Source organism: Plecotus auritus (genome assembly GCF_963455305.1).
Source record: "Plecotus auritus genome assembly, chromosome: X".
Classification (NCBI taxonomy): Eukaryota; Metazoa; Chordata; class Mammalia; order Chiroptera; family Vespertilionidae; genus Plecotus; species Plecotus auritus.
Genome location: NC_137784.1, coordinates 121,267,261 through 121,286,842, shown reverse-complemented (window position 1 = coordinate 121,286,842; position 19,582 = coordinate 121,267,261). Strand labels below are relative to the sequence as shown.

Genomic DNA, 19,582 nt, shown 5'->3' with positions numbered 1-19,582 from the left:
TTTTTTGTTTTTTCTATTTTTGCCTTTATACGCTTACCCTTAACTTCATTTAGAGGCCACGAGGTTTGGAGAGGCGTTAGCCCTTCACGGTCACCGGCTTTTGAAATAAAGGTTCCAAAATTCGACCCTCTGACTGTGGTGTCTTCTCTTGGACTCGCTGAATTTCAATATAACAATGTAAGAAAAAAAAAAGCTGTGTCTATGAATCCTTAAAATAAAACACATTAGAAGGGTTAGATTATATATAAAGCAATCAATAAATCAACAAATAAAAGCTATAACATTTCCAAAAGTAAAATTTGGCAATTAAAAATGTAAATTGGTGTAGCCACTATGGATAACAGCATAGTGGTTCTGCAAAAGGTTAAAATATAGAACTACCATATAAAAATGATAGTATGAGAAGATTTTCTCCATGGAATAAAAAAGTCTCAGAAGGTACAAAAGAAAATACTAAAATAAGTAAAAATATAATTCTCTTTCTCTCTCTCTAATATATATAATTACCTATATGTAAATATAATACATATATAGATTTCTGTTCACAAAAACATGCAATAAAAGATTTAAAGGCTCTTAAATTAAGATGTCATAACTGCTTTAAGAAATTGTTTTTTAAAAACTCAAACATACTGTCATTTGCTGAGTGATACAACATAGACTTAGCTTACATTAATTTCTTAATCCATTAAAATAGTTTATGTTACCTTACAGTGAGACCCTACTGTTCTCTAATGAGAAACATTAAATCATTTACTATTGACCTCATAGGAAAACCATTCCAAGTGTGTATTCAGCCTTTAATAACATTAACATACATGAAAAAAAATCAATATACAGAACCATCATCAATAACCAGTTAACTGTTGGATCTTCCAAAACCAGAGACAGGTATTCTTAAGAGTCAAGACTTCTCAGACCTCTGCACTAATATATGTTGGCACACAGACTTCCTTTAATTTCGTTAACAGAAGTTTATCGTGTTGGTGTATCTCTGCATCGCTCCTTATAAGAGCAGACACAGATTGTGCTGCCCACACTTTGGTCACTGACACCTTTTGTATTTGTCAGTTCTTCCTTTAGGTCACAATCCTTCTGACTGTGAAATGTGATGTCCAAAATTATTAGAGCTTATCCTTGAAGTTTCTGGACTAGAAAATGGAAAAGACTCTCAAGCCCTATTTTCTTTCTCAAAGGAATCATCTTCTTGGAACACAAATTTCTATTTAAGTACCTGGGAAATTAAAGACACTGGATCCCACTGTGAACTGTGTCTTTTCCTATTATGAATGGGTCTGCCTCCAGGCGACCGTTCAATAACAGGAAGTTTAATCTTATTCATATCCTTTAGAACATCCAACATTTTTGGAACATCTTTGTTTTTCTGGTTTTTTGAATGACAACTATAATTGGTCTTACTGGCACCTGGGTGCTGTTTTTTCATTTCAGTTGCTGAATTATCTGAGTCACAAATATGATTATATTCTGGCTGCACAAGAGAACATGGAGGCTGCAGAGAAGAAAACTGAAGGGGCTCTGTAGGTGGAGGAGGAGGAGCAGGAAGCACTGAACTTGAAAATGGATCTCGTTTAACACTCAGTTGAGCAGTTTCTGATGATGGCACTTGTCCCAAACCAGTAGTCCCATAAGTCAAGTCAAAGGAGTCAGAATTAGCACTGTTTTTCAGTTCTTGCATTTGCAAAAATCCAGCAATCTGAGAGCAAAGAATAGTTAGTTCGTCTTCAAGGACAGCTACATTTTTAATTGCAGCTTCATTTACAGGCTGATAATTTTCCATTGGTTTATTATGTCTTAGAGCAGGTAACAGTGGATCTCAAACTAATTGCAAAGGATGGAAAACATCAGTCTCCTCGTCCTCATTTTTCCATATACCATTTCTCAAAATCAGGCCTGCGACAAGCTTCTAAAGGAGGAATTTTCCCAATAATACAAACAATACTCCGAGCTGATCCATAGCCTTTATTTCCCCAAATCTGCAAAACCTGGTCCATGGGAACACTGAAATATTCCAGTATCTCTCTTAAGATATACAATATGAGAGACATTGATGAAGCAAACACAGAAGCAAATTCAAGGAAACATTATCAGTTTCCTGATACCTTCTTCTGAAGCCGAGCCTCCCAGCAAACTCAGGAACATCAAGATGCAGTTGTTAAGGAACACAGCCTTGGAATCCTCAGTCCACGAAGCCTGAGTGTGCTCAACCTGGCTCAGAAACGCTCAGACCCATGTCTGCCCTTGTCCTCAGCCTGTGGGCTACAGGCAGTAACAATGCCCCCAGTGACTTGGGTCTGGACCCTGGAGCCCTCCCTCAGCCAGGGTAACTCCACCTGCTCCCCTGCCAAGTGAGTTTGATTTTAGATTTATCTTGACTGCAGTCCCCCACCCCATGTCAGGCCAGGGTCTAGTAGGCAGAATTTGCAGTAGACTATCTGTCTGTTGGCTCTGATTCATCAGAAGTCTGCAACTTGGTGTGTCCTGCCATCACATTTTTCTACCACCACAAGAACATGACTCATCCCTTGGCCTCCACAAGCCATTAGACTATAAAAGTAAGTGATGAGAGACCTACACACTCCCTTTACTTTGGAGGCTGAACATAACTAACCCAGTTTAATTTTCTTAGAGGGAGGTGGGGGGAAGAGAAACAAGTAGGTAATTGCCAGAGAAAGAGGGACCGGGAGATAAGGGCTAAGGTAGATGCCATTAAGTTGTCTCTTTCCAGGGAGGAAGAGCTTGAAGATGCCAGGAGAAAAGAGAGCTGGAAAACTATTTTTGTGGCTTCCTTGCATTAAAAAAGAATGCTCATTACTATATGTTACCTTTTCTACGTAGCAACAGGTGACATTCCTGCCGGTTTTGCTACCCTTTCTTTCTCTGGCAGCAATATAAGAGAGAGGGGAATTCTGCTTAGTTCTTCTTGGGCAAGTCACCTTCTGACTTGCTGGCCTTTAATCTCAGACCAGCATCCCCTATTTTACCCACTCAGATTTCAATGTCCTGCAAGATCTGTCCTACTACTACACCCAAACTAAATTAAATCCAGAAAGGTTGCAGCCTACACCAAGGTTTCCATCCTCAGGATTATGGACATTTAGTGCCAGATAATTCCTTGCTGTTGGGGGCTATACTGTATAATGTAACATTTAGCAACATCCTAGCCTTTTACTAGTATCCATTTATACCGGTAACACCTATCCCCCAGTTACAACTCCAAAACAATCTCCAGATATTGACAAATGTCCACTGGGCAGGAGGCAAAATCACTTTCAGAATGAGAATCACTGGCCTACAGTGATAAGAAGACAACAGACATGTGGTGAGAGAGCTGGGTATGGAGCAAGGTCCTTTGTTCTTCTCTCTCAGGGAGGCGAAGAGGCTAAGACATGGCTTTGGTTTGAGTGCTAGACCTACACAAAACACAGATATGACATATAGGGACTGCTGCTAAGAAACCTAGAAATACATATAGTATTTCTCTGATCATTTCATGTTTCCCACTTAATTTTTGCCCCTTCATCAAAACCACAAAATATTTTTCCAATGTGGTAATCCAGCAAACAATGACATGTCTACATAAAGTTCAATTCATTTAACAAATTGTTACCCATTTTAGGAAAATGCCTAGGTATGGATGAGCTAGAAGGCCTAGTCTCAATTTGACTAAAACTGTTGAGTAGCTCCATGTAGAAACCTCGTGGAACTCCTAATATCCTTCATAGGAGAAAGAGCAAATGGGTTGAGTTAACAGGCATCTCCTTATGCCTTTTAGCATCACTTCTGCTCTCTCTGGAGCCACTGGCAGTTCACACTGCTGAGCTTACACAAACTCTATCAACTTTTTCCTCATGGAGTTCAGACCATGGTTCTAGCAGCCTTGCAAAGTATCTAGTATTGTAATTGTTTTTAGAAAATAAAGGTCAGGGGATAGCATAGGGGAGTTTCTTCAGTGAAGTCATATCATTACAAAACCTTGATTTTTGCTTTGGCTCTTTTTTTTTTTTTTTTACTATGTTGCCCTGAATAAGTCTCTTACTCCTCTCTGCACTTTACTGTGCTCATCTGCTAAATATGTATGATTATACTTGCACTATTTGTGTCACAGGATTTCTATAAATAGCAGATGATATTCTTGCAAGTGGCAAAGCACTAAGCCATTTTCAGGTATTTCTATTACTCTAAAGCATTCTAATTGATGTGTGGAGTATAAGAAATTAAAATGCATACCTGAGAAAGGGCTTGCCCTTTTTGTGACTATCATTAAATACAGGAGGGGTTTTGATTTTACCCTGATATGTTATGATCTTCTCAATCACATGAAAAATTAGCTTTTCAGGTGATTCCAAAATTATAAAATATGGTAATTGAGAGATCACCTTATCTAGTGGTTCGCAAACTCATTAGTCAACAGAGCCAAATATCAACAGTACAATGATTGAAATTTCTTTTGAGAGCCAAATTTTTTAAACTTAAACTTCTTCTAATGCCACTTCTTCAAAATAGACTCGCCCAGGCCGTGGTATTTTGTGGAAGAGCCACACTCAAGGGGCCAAAGAGCCGCATGTGGCTCGTGAGCCGCAGTTTGCTGACCACAGACCTAATCCAATCCCTTAATTTTACAAAAGAGAAAAATGAAACTCATAAAAGGTAAATAATATAGTTAAGATCACGCAGTTAATTAGTGGTAGATGCAGTACAAGAACCCAGTCCAATATGAGTTTTATCAAGGTGAAGTCTGGTTTGGTCATCTTAAATAAATTGCTTGTCCACTAAAACAAAGAAAAGGAAAACATATGGTTTCTAAATATAATCAACTATTGGGAATACAGAGAAGACTAAGCACTCAATTCAATTCCTTTGGCTTGGATTAGCTCCTGTGGTGTTTTTTCAGGATTTTAGATAGCATGACTTCTAACCCAATGGATTGGGATTGACCTTAGAAACATGTAAATATCCTTTTTAATTTTCTTTTTTGTGGGTCCATGGGGATTTGGGTGATGGTGGAGTACTCACCATGGTTTAGAAGGCCTAAAGATATATTTATCTTTTTATTATATTTGTTGTTGAAAGTATTACAGATGTCCCCCATTTTTCCCATTGATCTCCTCCACCACAGTCCCGTCCCCTCCCCAGGCTTTCACTGCAGTATTGTCTGTGTCCATGGGTTATGCATATATGCATATAAGTTCTTCGATTAATCCTAAAGATTTATTTAATCTTGGCTCTCATTTTGTTTTCTCAAATGATCTTGACTCATGATTGGTTACAGTCTTTTTCTGAGGTATGAAAAGTCACTGCTGTACGTGCATTTAAACTGAGCCCTTACTTGACATCTTATTAGTTTTCAGGCACCACCTGCTAGACTTTCAGAATCCAATACAATGTCACAGAGGCCATGCTCGCCCTGTGCTACTTCCAACCAATAACTGAGCACAACAGGAACACTAGAGCCAGGCCATTTCACCACACTGTGAGACTTCTATAATTGGCTATCTTTGCTCTTTGGTTTCCTACTGCTCTGGACTGGCTGAGATATTCTCAGAGCAGTGCTGAAGTCTGAGGAACTTCCTACCCAAACCTCCTTTGTCCCTTCTCTCCTTTCAGAGAAGTCAAATCTACAATGGGGCCTGGGGTTCTCTCAGCATACTCTGGTTCCCTCTCCCTTCTATTCTTCATAGTCTTTTTCCCAATAAATATTTTGCACTTCTAATTCTTCTTTGACATAAGTTTCCCAGATAATCAGAAAAGATACGTAATGCAATAGAAAGTATTCCTCCTTAAAATGTTTGTAACTGGAACCCCTTTAAGACATTAGATCGAACTACTAGTTTAAAGAAAATACAGGAGATACAAGAACAAGATAAATGAGGTCATGAGCAAATAATCAGACAAATGGAAAGGTGGAACATTTTCCCTAATGTCATCTAAAAGAGAGTATTCCAGACTGAATCTTGAGAGGCATAAGAACCAAATGTGATGCATAATCATTGATGAAATATGTATTTCAAAGATTGGGCTATATAAGTGATTTTAGGTAAGTTTAAATATGAACTGGATATTAACAAATATTAAATTATTTTTACTTTTGTTAGCTATTTTCATAATATTGTGGTATATAGAAAAATCTTACTTTTTAGAGATATATACCAATAAATTAAGGTACAAAATGCCAAAATGATTATAATGTTCTTTGAAATACTTCATAATATAAAAATATAGATGAGTAAAATATGGAAAAAATATCCAGGGGATATTATCTCCACTGCAAGAAGCAAAATAAAAATGCTAACTTGCACCACCATTATTTAGCTTTTCTTTGAAAATTGTAGTTAATAAAATAACACCAAGAATGATAACAGCATCAACAAATTATTTATAGTGCATACTATGTGCACTGTTCTAAGCATTTTGCATAAAATAACTCATTTTATCTTCAAAACAATTTATAAGGTAAGTAACTATATTTCAATTTTACAGAAAGCTGAAATAAAGAGATGTAAAGTATCTAGCCCATCAAAGCACAGCATTAAAGTGGTGAAGCTACATTTAAACACATGTACTTTGGTTCCAATAAAAATAAATAAATCCATATACCTATGTGTTAGGTAGATGATGATGATGATGATTGTAGATAGGCAGAGACAGATAAATAGATAGATATAAATAATTATTTGTATATTTATTTTTTATTTGCCTAGAAAAACTGAACAAATTCACTGTACACCATTTTAAAACTAATTACAGGTCCATTATGGTAAAATAGAGCACATTTACTATACCAAACACAAAATTTATTTAGGAATAACCTAAGTTAAACTTTATATTTCCTATAAATATAATGTATAATTTTCTATTTGTTCCATCAAAAGACCATTCAAAAATTTTGGGAAATTGAGTCAAAGATATATATCTCTAATAATAGGTAATAATAACTAAGACAATTTTTTAATTTAAACTGCAGTTTATATTCAGTATTATTTTATATTCATTTCATGTGTACAGAACAGTGGTTAGACAATCATATACTTTAAAAAAGTTTTCCCCCTGATATTTCCAGTACCCAACTTGTACAATACATAGTTATTACAGTACTAGAGGCCTGGTGCACAAAATTGGTGCACTGAGGGGGGTGTCCATCAGCCCAGCCTGTGCCCTCTCACAGTCCAGGACCCCTCGCTCCTTACCGCTCGGCTGGCTGTTCCTTGTGCTGCCATGGAGGCGGAGAGGCTCCCACCACTGCTGCTACACTCACCAGCCATGAGCCCGGATTCTGGCTGAGCGGTGCTCCCCCTATGGGAGTGCATTGACCACCAGGGAGCAGCTCCTGTGTTGAATGTCTGCCCCTTGGTTATCAGTGCACATCATAGTGACCAGTCATTGTGGTTGTTCCGCCGTAAGGGTCACTTAGGCTTTTATTATATAGAGTATTGACTGTATTTCCTATGCTATATTTTACATGCCCATGACTATTTTCTAAATACCATTCTATACTTCTCAATCCCTTCACCTTTTTCACTTAGTTTTTCAAACAACTTCCCTCTGGTAACCATTAGTCTGTTCTCTGTGTCTATGAGTCTGTTTCTGTTTTGTTTGTTCATTTATATTGTTCTCTAGATAATTTTGATAAAGAATGGTCCTAACAAATATCAATGGCATTATAAAGATGGAAAAAACTAACAGCTTTGTACTGGCAGAGAGGAATAGTTGAAAGGAACACATTACAGGTTCTGGATTTATACTAAAGAATATATAATTTACTATATGATGAGGTAGCATTTATAATTGACAGGTAAATATCAATTATTTAACTAAGTGTATTTTGATTACTATTTAGTCATTTAAAAAAAATAAAAATGTTTTCCTAACAAGTAAATGTTAAGATGTATCAAATGCTTTAAATGAAAAACTTAAACAAAAGATGAAGTACAAATAAATGTTGGTAATTTAAAAACTATCTTTAGGTAGAGTGAATATTGCTAAACATACAATAAAAGTTAAAAAGCATTATAAAGGTTAATAAAGCTAAATATAAGATATAAATGTAAGAAAAAAAGAGTCAAAATATAAATAAAATGTGAGAGCATTCACCATACCAGGAGCAAACAAAGGGTTAATCACCCCAATGTACAAAATATCTTTTCTACTAAAGTATGACCACATTCATAAAAAATTTTCTGCCGGGAGCCATAAAGGCAGAGTTGGGTCTCACTTCCCGGTCAGCCTTACTTCCTGATTGAGCAAGAACAAAGAAAGCCCGGGCGCGCCAAGGGCCAGAAGAACCTCCCACATCAGAATAACCAATCAGCTAGGACAGATACCCAGTCCCCAACCAATCATCCCATGGCAACTCCTTATCCTACCCCTCCCCTCCTGAGTGCTTATATACCGCAACTCGAATAAAAAACGAGGCTTGATCAGAACCCTGTCTTGCCTCCGTTTTTCGCGTTCCTTGTTTGTTTCATTCTCTTAGGTGGTTCCTGCGTGCCCTTGTTGTTGCCCCGCAGGCCGGGGCAATTTTCCAAAAAATTAACAAAATAAAATATGGAAGAACAATAAATATGAAAACTTAAAATTATAAAGATAATTCCTCATTTGTCAAATAATTATTGAGCACCGTATTATACATACTGGCTGCTTCCTCTATCTGTGATGGTCTCCCCCCAGATCCTCACTTGGATGGCTCTTTCTCAAGATCAAATATGATCCAATAATCCCACTTCTAGGTTTATAGGTGTACCAGTTAATAATCCAGATTTTTTTCAATAGATGGAGTTATACATATGTTGATATATACGTGATTTTATATGTATGCTATTTTTGTTGTATTGACAGCAAGCTTCAAAACTTCATATCTCAAATTTGCTGAAGGTGTTAACATCATAGATATTTTTATGCCTAAAAATGTCAAATTCATGCCAAAAAAAAGCATTTGTGGGAAGTTTTAATTCATTATTTTGAAGAAAAAGTCATCGTATACTTCGGGAAGCTTATGGTGAACATCCTCCATATCAAGATACTTGTGAACGCTGGTTTAAATGCTTTAAAAGTTATGATTTCGATGTGAAAGACAAAGAACATCCAGGTCAACCGAAAAAGTTTGAAAACCAACAATTACAAGCATTATTCATGAAGATGTGTGTCAAACTCAAAAACAACTTGCAGAAAGATTAAACATTTCTCAGCAAACAATTTCCAATTGTTTACAAGCAATGGGAAGGAATTAAAAGGAAGGAAAATGGGTGCCACATCAACTGAACGAAAGACAAATGGAAAACCAAAAAGTCATCAGTAAAATGTTGCTTCAACGGCATGAAAGAAAGTCTTTTTTGTATCGAATTGTGACTGGCGATGAAAAGTGGATTTATTTTGAGAATCCCAAATGCACAAAATCATGAGCTGATCCAGGTCAACCATCAATATCTACTGCAATGCCAAATCGCTTTGGAAAGAAGACAATGCTCTGCGTTTGGTGGGATCAGGAAGGTGTGGTGTATTATTAGCTTCTAAAACTAGGTGAAACCATTAATACTGATCACTACTGACAATAAATAATCAATTTGAACCACTCTTTGATCGTGAAATGGCCAGAATATGCCAGAAGACACAGCAAAGTAATTTTGCTTCATAATAATGCACCATCACACACTTCAAAACCAGTTAAAGACATGTTAAAGATCTTGCCTGGGAAGTGTTAACCCACCCGCTATATTCACCAGACCTTGCTCCTTCAGATTACCACTTGTTCTGATCGATGGCACACACACTTTCTGAGCAGCACTTCAAAACATACGAAGAAGTGGAAAATTTGGTCTCTGAATGGTTTGCCTCAAAACAAGAAAAGTTCTACTGGGACGGCATCCACAAATTACCTGAAGGATGGGGGAAATGTGTAACTAGTGATGGACATTGCTTTGAATAAAGCACTTTTGATGTTTCTCTTGAAATTATCGTGGTTTCTTTGATTACAAAATCCACCATTATTAACCAGTACACCTATCCTATATAACAAAAGCCTAGGTGATGCGATGCCCTTGCATGACATCATCACAAGATAGCCGCCACAAGATGACCACCCTCATGTCGTCACAAGATGGCCACCACAAGATGGCCGGCAGGAGAGGGCAGTTGGGGGCAACCAGGCCTGCAGGGGAGTGCCATTGGGGGCGACCAGGCTGGCAGGAGAGGGCAGTTGGGGGCCATCAGGCCAGCAGGGGAGGGCAGTTGGGGGTGACCATGCCTGCAGGGGAGGGAAGTTGGGGGCGATCAGGCCAGCAGGGGGTAGTTAGGTGTCAATCAGGCCAGCAGGGGAGTGGTTAAGGGGTGATCAGGCTGGCAGGCAGAAGTGGTTAGGGACAATTAGGCAGTCAGGTGAGTGGTTAGGAGCCAGCAGTCCCAGATTGTGAGAGGGATGTCCGACTGCCGGTTTAGGACTGATCAGGCAGTTGGACATCCCCAAAGGAGTCCCAGATTGGAGAGGTTGCAGGCCGAGCTGAGGGACACACCCCTGTGCACAAATTTCATGCACCGTGCTTCTAGTATGTATATATGAAATGAAATCAGTATCTTGAAGAGATATCTGCACACCAGTGCAGCATTCTTCACAATAGCCAAGATATGAATATAACCTAGGAGTCCTTAAACAGATGGAAGGATAAAGAAAACATGATTATATATACAGTATATATTCAATGGAAGATTATTCACCATAAATAATGAATGAACCTGGAGGATATTATGCTAAGTGAAATAAGTCAGACAAAAACTGATACTGTATGATTTCACATATGTAGAATCTCACATATGTAGAATCTAAAAAAGTTGAACCTCAATTTATACAATTTTGTAAATCATACCTCAATAAAGTTGAATGAAAATTAAATATCATCTAAATATCTCTCTAAACAACATCCTGTTTAATTTTTATAATAAATATTACTATATTAGCTTATGTTGCTCATTTATTTATTTTTTGTCTTCTGAAATTTCCCTGGAGTAGTTAAGATTCCTTCCATCTTCAAGAGTTGGTTACTGTAGTAAATAGAATAGTAAAACTAGGGAAGACAATCTGGGGTAAGATTTCCCCAAATGCCTATTACATGCACATTAACAGAATAGCTACAAAACCCAAAAGTATTGAGCATCTCTCTCTAAAGGAAACATTTTCCTAAAATGAGTAAAATATTAGATGATGTATGTCACTTTTGTTATGTGTTGGCCTCTTCTTTCTAATTAAGCCAAATATTTGTTATCTAAGCAGCAATTCCAAATACTTGATGTAGAAATTTTAGCAATATTTGCAGTCAGATCTACATGACATATTAAGAAATAAAAGTTTCCATTGTTTTATATGAGTTCATGTAGCAGAATTTCACAATTTAAATTTTAAAAAGTGTCTTTGTGATAGACACGAAGAGCTTTTTCTGATAGAACTAGACTAAAGAAAATTTTCTATGGAAACCTTAGGGAAACAGGTGGGGTAAGTGATTTCACTGTGTTAACAAATGTAAATGCACTGGAGTGATAAGTAATGTTATTTTCTGTGTACCTGGGAGATAATACAATTGCATTCCAGTGGCTTTTAATGACTTTTTGCTTGTGTTACAGTGAGCACATTTGCATGTCAACTAATAGAGACCAATATATATATATATTTCATGTCATCACTGTAGGAGGAAAAATCATTTCTGTGCTGTATAAGTAGAAGGAAAATAGGTTCCTGGACTGCCTTCCCCATTAAAGAGAAATAATTGGGTTCAGTTAGCATTTCTAACGCAATCTGAGAAGGAAGGAATCCAGTGGCTCCCATTTTTTATTATTGTTCCTTTCTTAGGTTGATCTGAAGTTAAGAATTCCCAGTCAAGGCACATGCTGGGGTTACAGGCTTGATCCCCAATGGGGGGCGTGCATGAGGCGCTGATCAATGATTCTCTCTCATCTTTGGTGTTTCTATCTCACTCCTCTCTCTTCCTCTCTGAAATCAATTTAAAATTTTTAAAAAATGATGATAGAGATATATTTCAAGAAGTTGTGGGAAGAGATGGTAAACAAATTGAATTTAGTGTCCTTTCTTAATATTTGTAGTTAAACACATGAAAATTTACCCATGTTTTGTTTCAAATTATGGTTTTGAAAGTCATCATGTACTTTTCCTTTCCAATGGCTTTTCAGAGATTCTTTGATGAGTAACAGAAATCTTGCCCTCAGCTATAAAAGCTTAAAACGAAGAAGAGTGTGACTGTGGTGGGAGTAAATATTTAAGTTACAACTGAAACATCAATAAGAAAAACTAAAAGATTTATATGGCATTCTCTAAGTCTTTAAAATAGCTTCGTAAATCAAGTCCCAAAACTACTTTGCATACTAATCTCAGTAAAATTTTAAATAAAAAGCACAAGATCATCATAATTTGAATAATAAATCTGGCATTAGTCAATACTCTGTGATAGAATTCAGAATAAGATGGGCTTTTGGATTTAATCTAAGAGGATTTAGTTATTCAAGCATCACAAGGTCTTTTGGTTGCTATTTTCTTCCACCTGTCTGATTATCATACTGCAGGGATCCCAAGGTCGCTACTAAAGTGAGGCTCTGGTATATTGTGAGAACGTAGCTATGTCATCTTCAGTTTTCTCTTCAAATAGTAAACATGTCCAGCAATGCATTTCAGCTACACAGTCAGTTAGTATCAGATTTACATATTTGGCCCAAACAAGTAAATAGTCCTTGGTTCAGAAAATGGAAGTACTTCTGAAAAATATTACAATGACATATTATAAACAGAATTACATATTATATTGCACCAGGGAAGGTCTCAATTTTAAGAGACTATCTTTCCTTAAAGTGAAGTATTATTCATTTATATGTTTATGTACTTAATTTTAGTTCACATTTGAGTTTATTCGATTTTCTTAAAATAGGGCTTCTACAGAATATTACAAATAGCTTCCTGTTCTCTTAGTAATTATGCTTGATAATTAGTTTTAGTAATTATATCACTTCCCTGATTGAATCTTTTCCATGCCTGGGCCTCTGCCCCACCCATGATCTCCCACATCATTATCCTCTTGGAGATAAAGTCAGATCTCTAAGATCTTTCTTGATCTGCTGCCTGCACACTATTCTGGCCTTATCTCTTGCCACTTTATCCCTTGTAACTACACACACACTCCTGGCATATCAAGTTACTGCCCAATTCTTAAGCATTCTCTAGGTGGCTTTTTCATGCCTCTCTTCATTTGCTTAAATTTCCTCCCTTGCTTAGAAACCAAACTCAAATGTCATTTCCTTAGTGAAAAGTTTCCTAATCAAATATCCAGCTGCACCTTGCCTAGAGCAGTACTTGTTCTTCTGATGTTTCTAATAATATCCGACAGGTCTCTAGGATTACATTTATCACATTCTATTTTTAAGCCTATCTCCCCAACGAAAGGTACACATCTTAAATTTCAGGCAAGAGATATATCTTAGCATCTTTTTATCCCTTAATGTAGCTGGTAGACAACTGACACCTAGTAGGAGCTCATTGACTGATAGGCTGAATGAATGAGCAATGTTACTTAATCCATTTTATTTTATTTTTATTTTCATTAAATTTATTGGGGTGACAACTGGTTAATAGAATCATATAGGATTCAAGTGTGCATTTCTATGATACATGATCTTTATATGACATTGTGTACTCACTTAATCCATTTTAATAATTAGGATAGGCCCTGGGGGCAGAAAGCAAATGAGGAGTTGCCTCTTAAACTGTATAGCTGTAATTGCTATTCATTTATCTGGTGGAATCAAGAGACAGGAAATAGAAGAATGTCTTGGCAAAAATGAAAGAATACACTCATAAATCTGCACATGATATGCCCATGACTCCAGAATAAATTTCTCACCATACATCTATGAAAAACTATAGTGTTGACACCTGTTAAACCAAACATTTTTTCAACTTGCCACCAAATTTCAATCACCATATCTCAGTTTTGTCTCTATTTCAGTCCTATCCCATTTGATGTTAATATCATCTTCCAAATTTCCAGGCACTTTGAAATAGGTCTTTTATCATATCGCTCATATTCACCTCTGTCATGCCATGAGTCTAAGACCCTCTTAAAAGCAGGGCTTTTAAAAAATCTACCTTATGATGCCTAGGATAGTGTATTATTACACAATGTGAGAGTCATCACATAAAGGTTTAATCACAATGAATTGTGTGATATCATAGTATGCTAATTAACAGGGTTTTCAACCCATTTGCGCTAAATTCCACTTTGCTAAGTTACCAAGAAGGAAAAAGTGAGACTTTATAAATGAACATGAACTCTGTCTATGGGTACTACAATGGAAAAACAACCTAATTATGTAGAGCAACAATGAGGATCTATCTCCTTTCAAAGAAAGTGTATACAGAGTACTGAAAATGTATGAGATATTTGCCACTCACAACACAGTAAACCAACACATCATATTTCTTTTTTTAAAATCTTTATTACTAGAGGCCCAGTGCACGAATTTGGCATGGGTGGGGTCCCTCAACCTGGCTGGTGATCAAGGCCTATTGGGGGGCAGGCCAGTTGGGAGGAGGGACCCCAGCAGGTTAAGCAGCTGGTGGAGGGGCCTTGAGATGTTGGCTGTGGGAGCACACTGACCACCAGGGGGCAGCTCCTGCATTGAGTGTCAGCCCCCTAGTGGTCAGTGTGCATCATAACGATTGATTGACCAGTCATTTCGGTCGTTCTGGTCATTCTGGTCATTCAGTTGTAACGGATGCTTAGGCTTTTATATATATAGATTGAGAGTATTACAGGTGTCTCCCTTTTTTCCCCAATTACCCCCCTCTACCCATTTCCCACGCCACCCCACACCAGGCCTTCACCACCCTATTGCCTGTGTACACAGATAATGCATATAAGTTATTTGGTTAATCCCTTACCACCCACTAATCTGCTGTTGCCTCTAAGATTTGTCAGTCTGTTCTATTTTATTCATCAGATTATTTTATTCATTAGATTCCTTGTTCATTTATTTTGATTTTTAGATACAATTGTTGATACATATGTATTTATTGTCATTTTATTGTTCATATTTTCCTCCTCCTCTTCCTCCTTCTTATTCTCTTTCTCCTTCCCCTTCTCCTTCTGCTTCCTCTTCTTAAAGAATACCCTTCAACATCCTATCTAACAGAAGAGTAATATGCAAATTGACCATACCTCTGCTACACCCACAAGCCGCGCCCACCAGCCAATCAGGAGTGAGTATGCAAATTAACCCAACCAAGGTAGCTGCGGCCACTGAACTGCAGCAAGCAGGAGGCTTGGGTTTCCCTAGCAATGGAGGAAGCCAGGCTCCCCTGCCACCCTGGCCCGCCCAGGCCTACACTCAAGGCTACAAAGTTTCAATTATAGAAGACAAATGAATCCCAACAAAAATGGTGGCAGCCAGGGAGCTGGAGAGAGCAGGAGGCTTGAGTTGCCACAGGCGATGGAGGAAGCCAAGCTTCTGCAGCCCTGGCCTGCCTTGGCCTCCACTACAAAGTTTCAATTATAGGAGATAAATAAATTCCAACAAAAATGGCTGTGGCCACAGAGTGAGCAGGAGGCTTGGCTCCGCTCAAGGCTACAAAGTTTCAATTATAGAAGATAAATAAACCCCAGATACCAGGGCCTCTGCTTGGGTCGCCAGCGGCCATGGCTGGCCTGCAAGCCACCACAGGCCTCTTGCCCACCCTGATCCAGGACACCCTTCAGGGCAAACCAGCTGGCCCCCACCTGTGCACCTATCCTATCTAATAAAAGAGTAATATTCAAATTGCCCATCACTCCAAAACAGAAGATGGTTTCCCCCATGTGGTCAAAGATGGCTGCCCCCATGTGGACACAAGATGGCCACCACAAGATGGCCAGCAGGGGAAGGCACTTGGGAGGGACCAGATCTACAAGGGAGGGCAGTTGGGGCAATCAAGCCTGCAGGGGAGGGCAGTTAGGGGTGACCAGGCTGACAGAAGAATGAAGTTGGGGGCAACTGGGCCTGCAGGGGAGGGAAGTTAGGGGTGACCAGGACTTCAGGGGAGGGCAGTTAGGGATGACCATGCCTGCAGGAGAGGGCAGTTAGGGTCAAACAGGCTGACAGGGGAGCAGTTAGGCATCAATAAGGCTGTCAGGGGAGTGGTTAGGGGTGATCAGGCTGGCAGGCAGAAGTGGTTAGGGGCAATCAGGAAGGCAAGCAGGCAAGCAGTTGGGAGCCAGCAGTCCTGGATTGTGAGAGGGATGTCTGACTGCCTGTTTAGGCCCGATCCCTACCTTGAGGGGTTCCAGATTGGAGAGGGTGCAGGCTGGTCTGAATTTCGTGCACCGGGCCTCTAGTTTTATATAATACTGGCTTGGTGGTGATGAACTCTTTTAGCTTTTTCTTATCTGTGAAGCTCTTTATCTGACATTCAATTCTAAATGATATCTTTGCTGGGTAGGGTAATCTTGGTTGTAAATCCTTGCTATTCATCACTTTGAATATTTCTTGCTACTCCCTTCTGACCTGCAAAGTTTCTGTTGAGAAATCAGCTGACAGTCATATGGGCCCACCCTTGTTGGTAACCAACTGATTTTTTCTTGCTGCTTTTAAGATTCTCACTTTGCCTTTAGCCCTTGGCATTTTATTTATGAAGTGTTGTGATATGGACCTCTTTGGGTTTCTCTTCTTTTTTTTTTTTAATTGATTGAATTATTACAAATAGTAGTATATATGTCTCCTTTTTTTTCCCCATTGACCTCCCCCCCCGGCCTCCCCTACTCCCCAGTACATGCCTTTACCTGCCCCCCCCCCAAGTGTCTTGTATCCATTGGTTATGCTTATATACATGCATATAAGTCCTTCGGTTGATCTCTTACAGCCTCCCCCCCCCAACTTCCCCTGCCTTCCTGCTGTAGTTTGACAGTCTGTTCAATGCTTCTTTGCCTCTGTATCTATTTTTTCCCCATTTCTTTCCTTTAAAAAATCTTGCCTCTGCAGACTAGAAATAAACATATAATAACAAAAATGTTTGAGTCCCAATTTCAATGTCCAACGGTTCTGAGTCCCCGTTTCAATGTCAAACAGTTCCTTATGTGTACATGTCAGCAATGATATCTGGATGGTGGGAACATGGTGGCAATGCAGGTCCGACCCTCTCTGGTTTGGTCCTAGGCAACCTGCTGCGATGCACAGCTGCTGACTGCTAGCGTGGCAAGGCGTCGTCAGCATCTTCCATCTCTGGACTGTTTCTCCTCTAATCTTCGTGGTTGGAGCAGACCTGTCAATTCCTCTCTGTTGCAGGAATCCACATGGTCTTGGAGTTGTTTTCTGAAAATATACAAACATATTCTCGACCAAAAGTTAATAAAGTAATCTTTTCTATATAAATGATTTGGGATCCTTTTTTATTTTTGCCCAAACGATTTTCCTTTGTCTTATTTAGACATCATGTGTGTTTTTAATGGGTGTCTTGCTGTTAGCATTACAAATGAAAATTAATTTTGTAAAGTAAAAATTTTCTAGATGTAATTTACTTATAGGCTATTTTTCCTTACATGATATTACCCTACTATCCCCCCCGTTTTTGATTAATGGAGGCTTTTGTAAATTTTATAATGCAGTCTTGATAACTTTAAATTTTAATTTTTGCACAAAAATATGACTGCTTTAGTTTCATTTCATGTTCAGGAATTTTACCATGATATGAACTACCAATAGAAATTTTAGTTACCACTTTAGGAACAGCTTTTTGTCCAGTACAATTAAATTTTCTTGAATATTCACTTATTTCAATTAGCCTATTTAAATTAATCTGAAAACTTGATTATTATTTTACTGTCAAATTTAATACTCTCCCAACAATCTTAGTTTACGCTGTAAATATTAGTGGAAAGGATTATTTGCATTCTTGAGTAGGCCCTGAGCATTCCTGGTGCTAGGCTGGATTTAGATATAGGGCAGCTGCTGTCGGCCAAGTCTCTGTCTGTTACCTGGGTCCCAATCTGAGCTGGTCCAAGTCACTGTCTGTCACCTGTGTCCCTATCTGAGCTGGGCTTGGGAAGCAAAGCAGCCATGGGGGCAGGAGACCTCCCTCAGATGGGGTGAGGGTTCAGGCGCCTGCAAGGATGGGGGGGTGAGGGTCTGTGCCCCACCTCCCTTGACCCCCAAGTTTTCTCCTGATGGCCTCTCTGCAACTGTGCCTGTCTTAGGTTGTTCCTTCCCTGAGGAATCTTACCCGTCTCTGGCTAACCAGTCATTCTCTGGGGCCAAGCAGGGTGATGTGAGGTTCAGTTCTGTCTCCTTGGTAGCCTATGCCCCCGTGGCCTCCATGCTCAGCACCTGCCTTGGGATCCCCTGGCCTGCTGGCGGAGCCTCAGCACTGATCACATATCTCGGGGAACTCAGGTTTCTTCTCCAGGGAGGGCCCAGCTCACACGATTGGGCGAGAGACAGATCCATGGTACCAGCCACCACAAGGCTTCAAGCTCAGCATGAACAGAAAGCTCAGGCAACAGCTGAGGGCAATTGGATTGTGAGAAAAGGGTCCCTCTTGGCACAAAAGGCAAGAGGGGCCAATAGAGAATGCTCAAGTGCCTTCACATTGCCTTAATTCCTTCTGAAAGGGATTAAATCCTTTCATGTCTTTTTTTTTTTAAATTGCTGCCAAACATTCCAAGAATTAGTTTGTAAGTTTGTTTGGGATAATTGTACAATATGCTGTTGTAAAATATCTAAAATTATAATGACATTGTAGAATAATATCATGTAAGGATATTCTTTGCTCTAGGCCATGGCAATTCAATTTCAAACTGGCTGTCAATTTCTTTTTGTAACTTTATATAAACTTTGTCAGGGAGGCAAAAACACAAATTACTTACTTTAGTTCAAGAGGCAAAATATATTGACTTTCAATTACAATCCTTACGACTTTTGAAGGAAACTTCTCTTTGTTTCCTTCCAAAATAATTTTCGGGCTACAGAGAGTTTCAATTAAAAATCTTTGTCACATGAAATAATTTCTCTTAAGGTTATGGTGACCACTAGTATGGATTAGATTTAATATTTTATTTTATTATTTTATAATTTTTTAATTTTTTAAATTGTTATTTTTAACATATGTGTCCTTATTCCCTCATAACCCTCCACCCCCTACTTATGCCCCACCCCCTTGTTGTCTGTGTCCATTGATTAGGCTCATATGCATGCACACAAGTCCCTTGGTTGATCTCTCCACCTTACCCCCACCCTCCCCTACCTTCCCTGAGCTATGACGTGCTGTACGACATTTCTCAGTCTCTGGATCTGTTCTTGTTCATCAGTCTATGCCATTAATTATATTCCACAAATGAGTGAGATCATGTGATATTTACCTTTCTCTGCCTGGCTTATTTCACTTAACATAATACTCTCCATCTCCATCCATGTTGTTGCAAATGGTAGGAACTCCTTCCTTTTTACTGCAGCGTAGTATTCCATTGTGCAGATATACCACAGTTTTGTAATCCACTCATCTGCTGATGGGCATTTAGGCTGTTTCCAAATCTTAGCTATTGTAAATTGT

The 19,582-nt window shown here is 38.7% G+C and overlaps 1 protein-coding gene across 1 annotated transcript; it reads right to left on the bottom strand.

Annotated features, from left to right (window-relative positions):
* Positions 1-1,222: 1,222 nt before the first annotated feature.
* LOC308240265 (mitochondrial fission regulator 2-like) lies at positions 1,223-1,798 on the bottom strand (the record flags this gene model as incomplete). The annotated part of the gene is made up of 1 exon (XM_080653151.1): positions 1,223-1,798. The coding sequence occupies one exon, from the start codon at positions 1,796-1,798 to the stop codon at positions 1,223-1,225; it is 576 nt and encodes a 191-aa protein (XP_080509277.1).
* Positions 1,799-19,582: the final 17,784 nt, after the last annotated feature.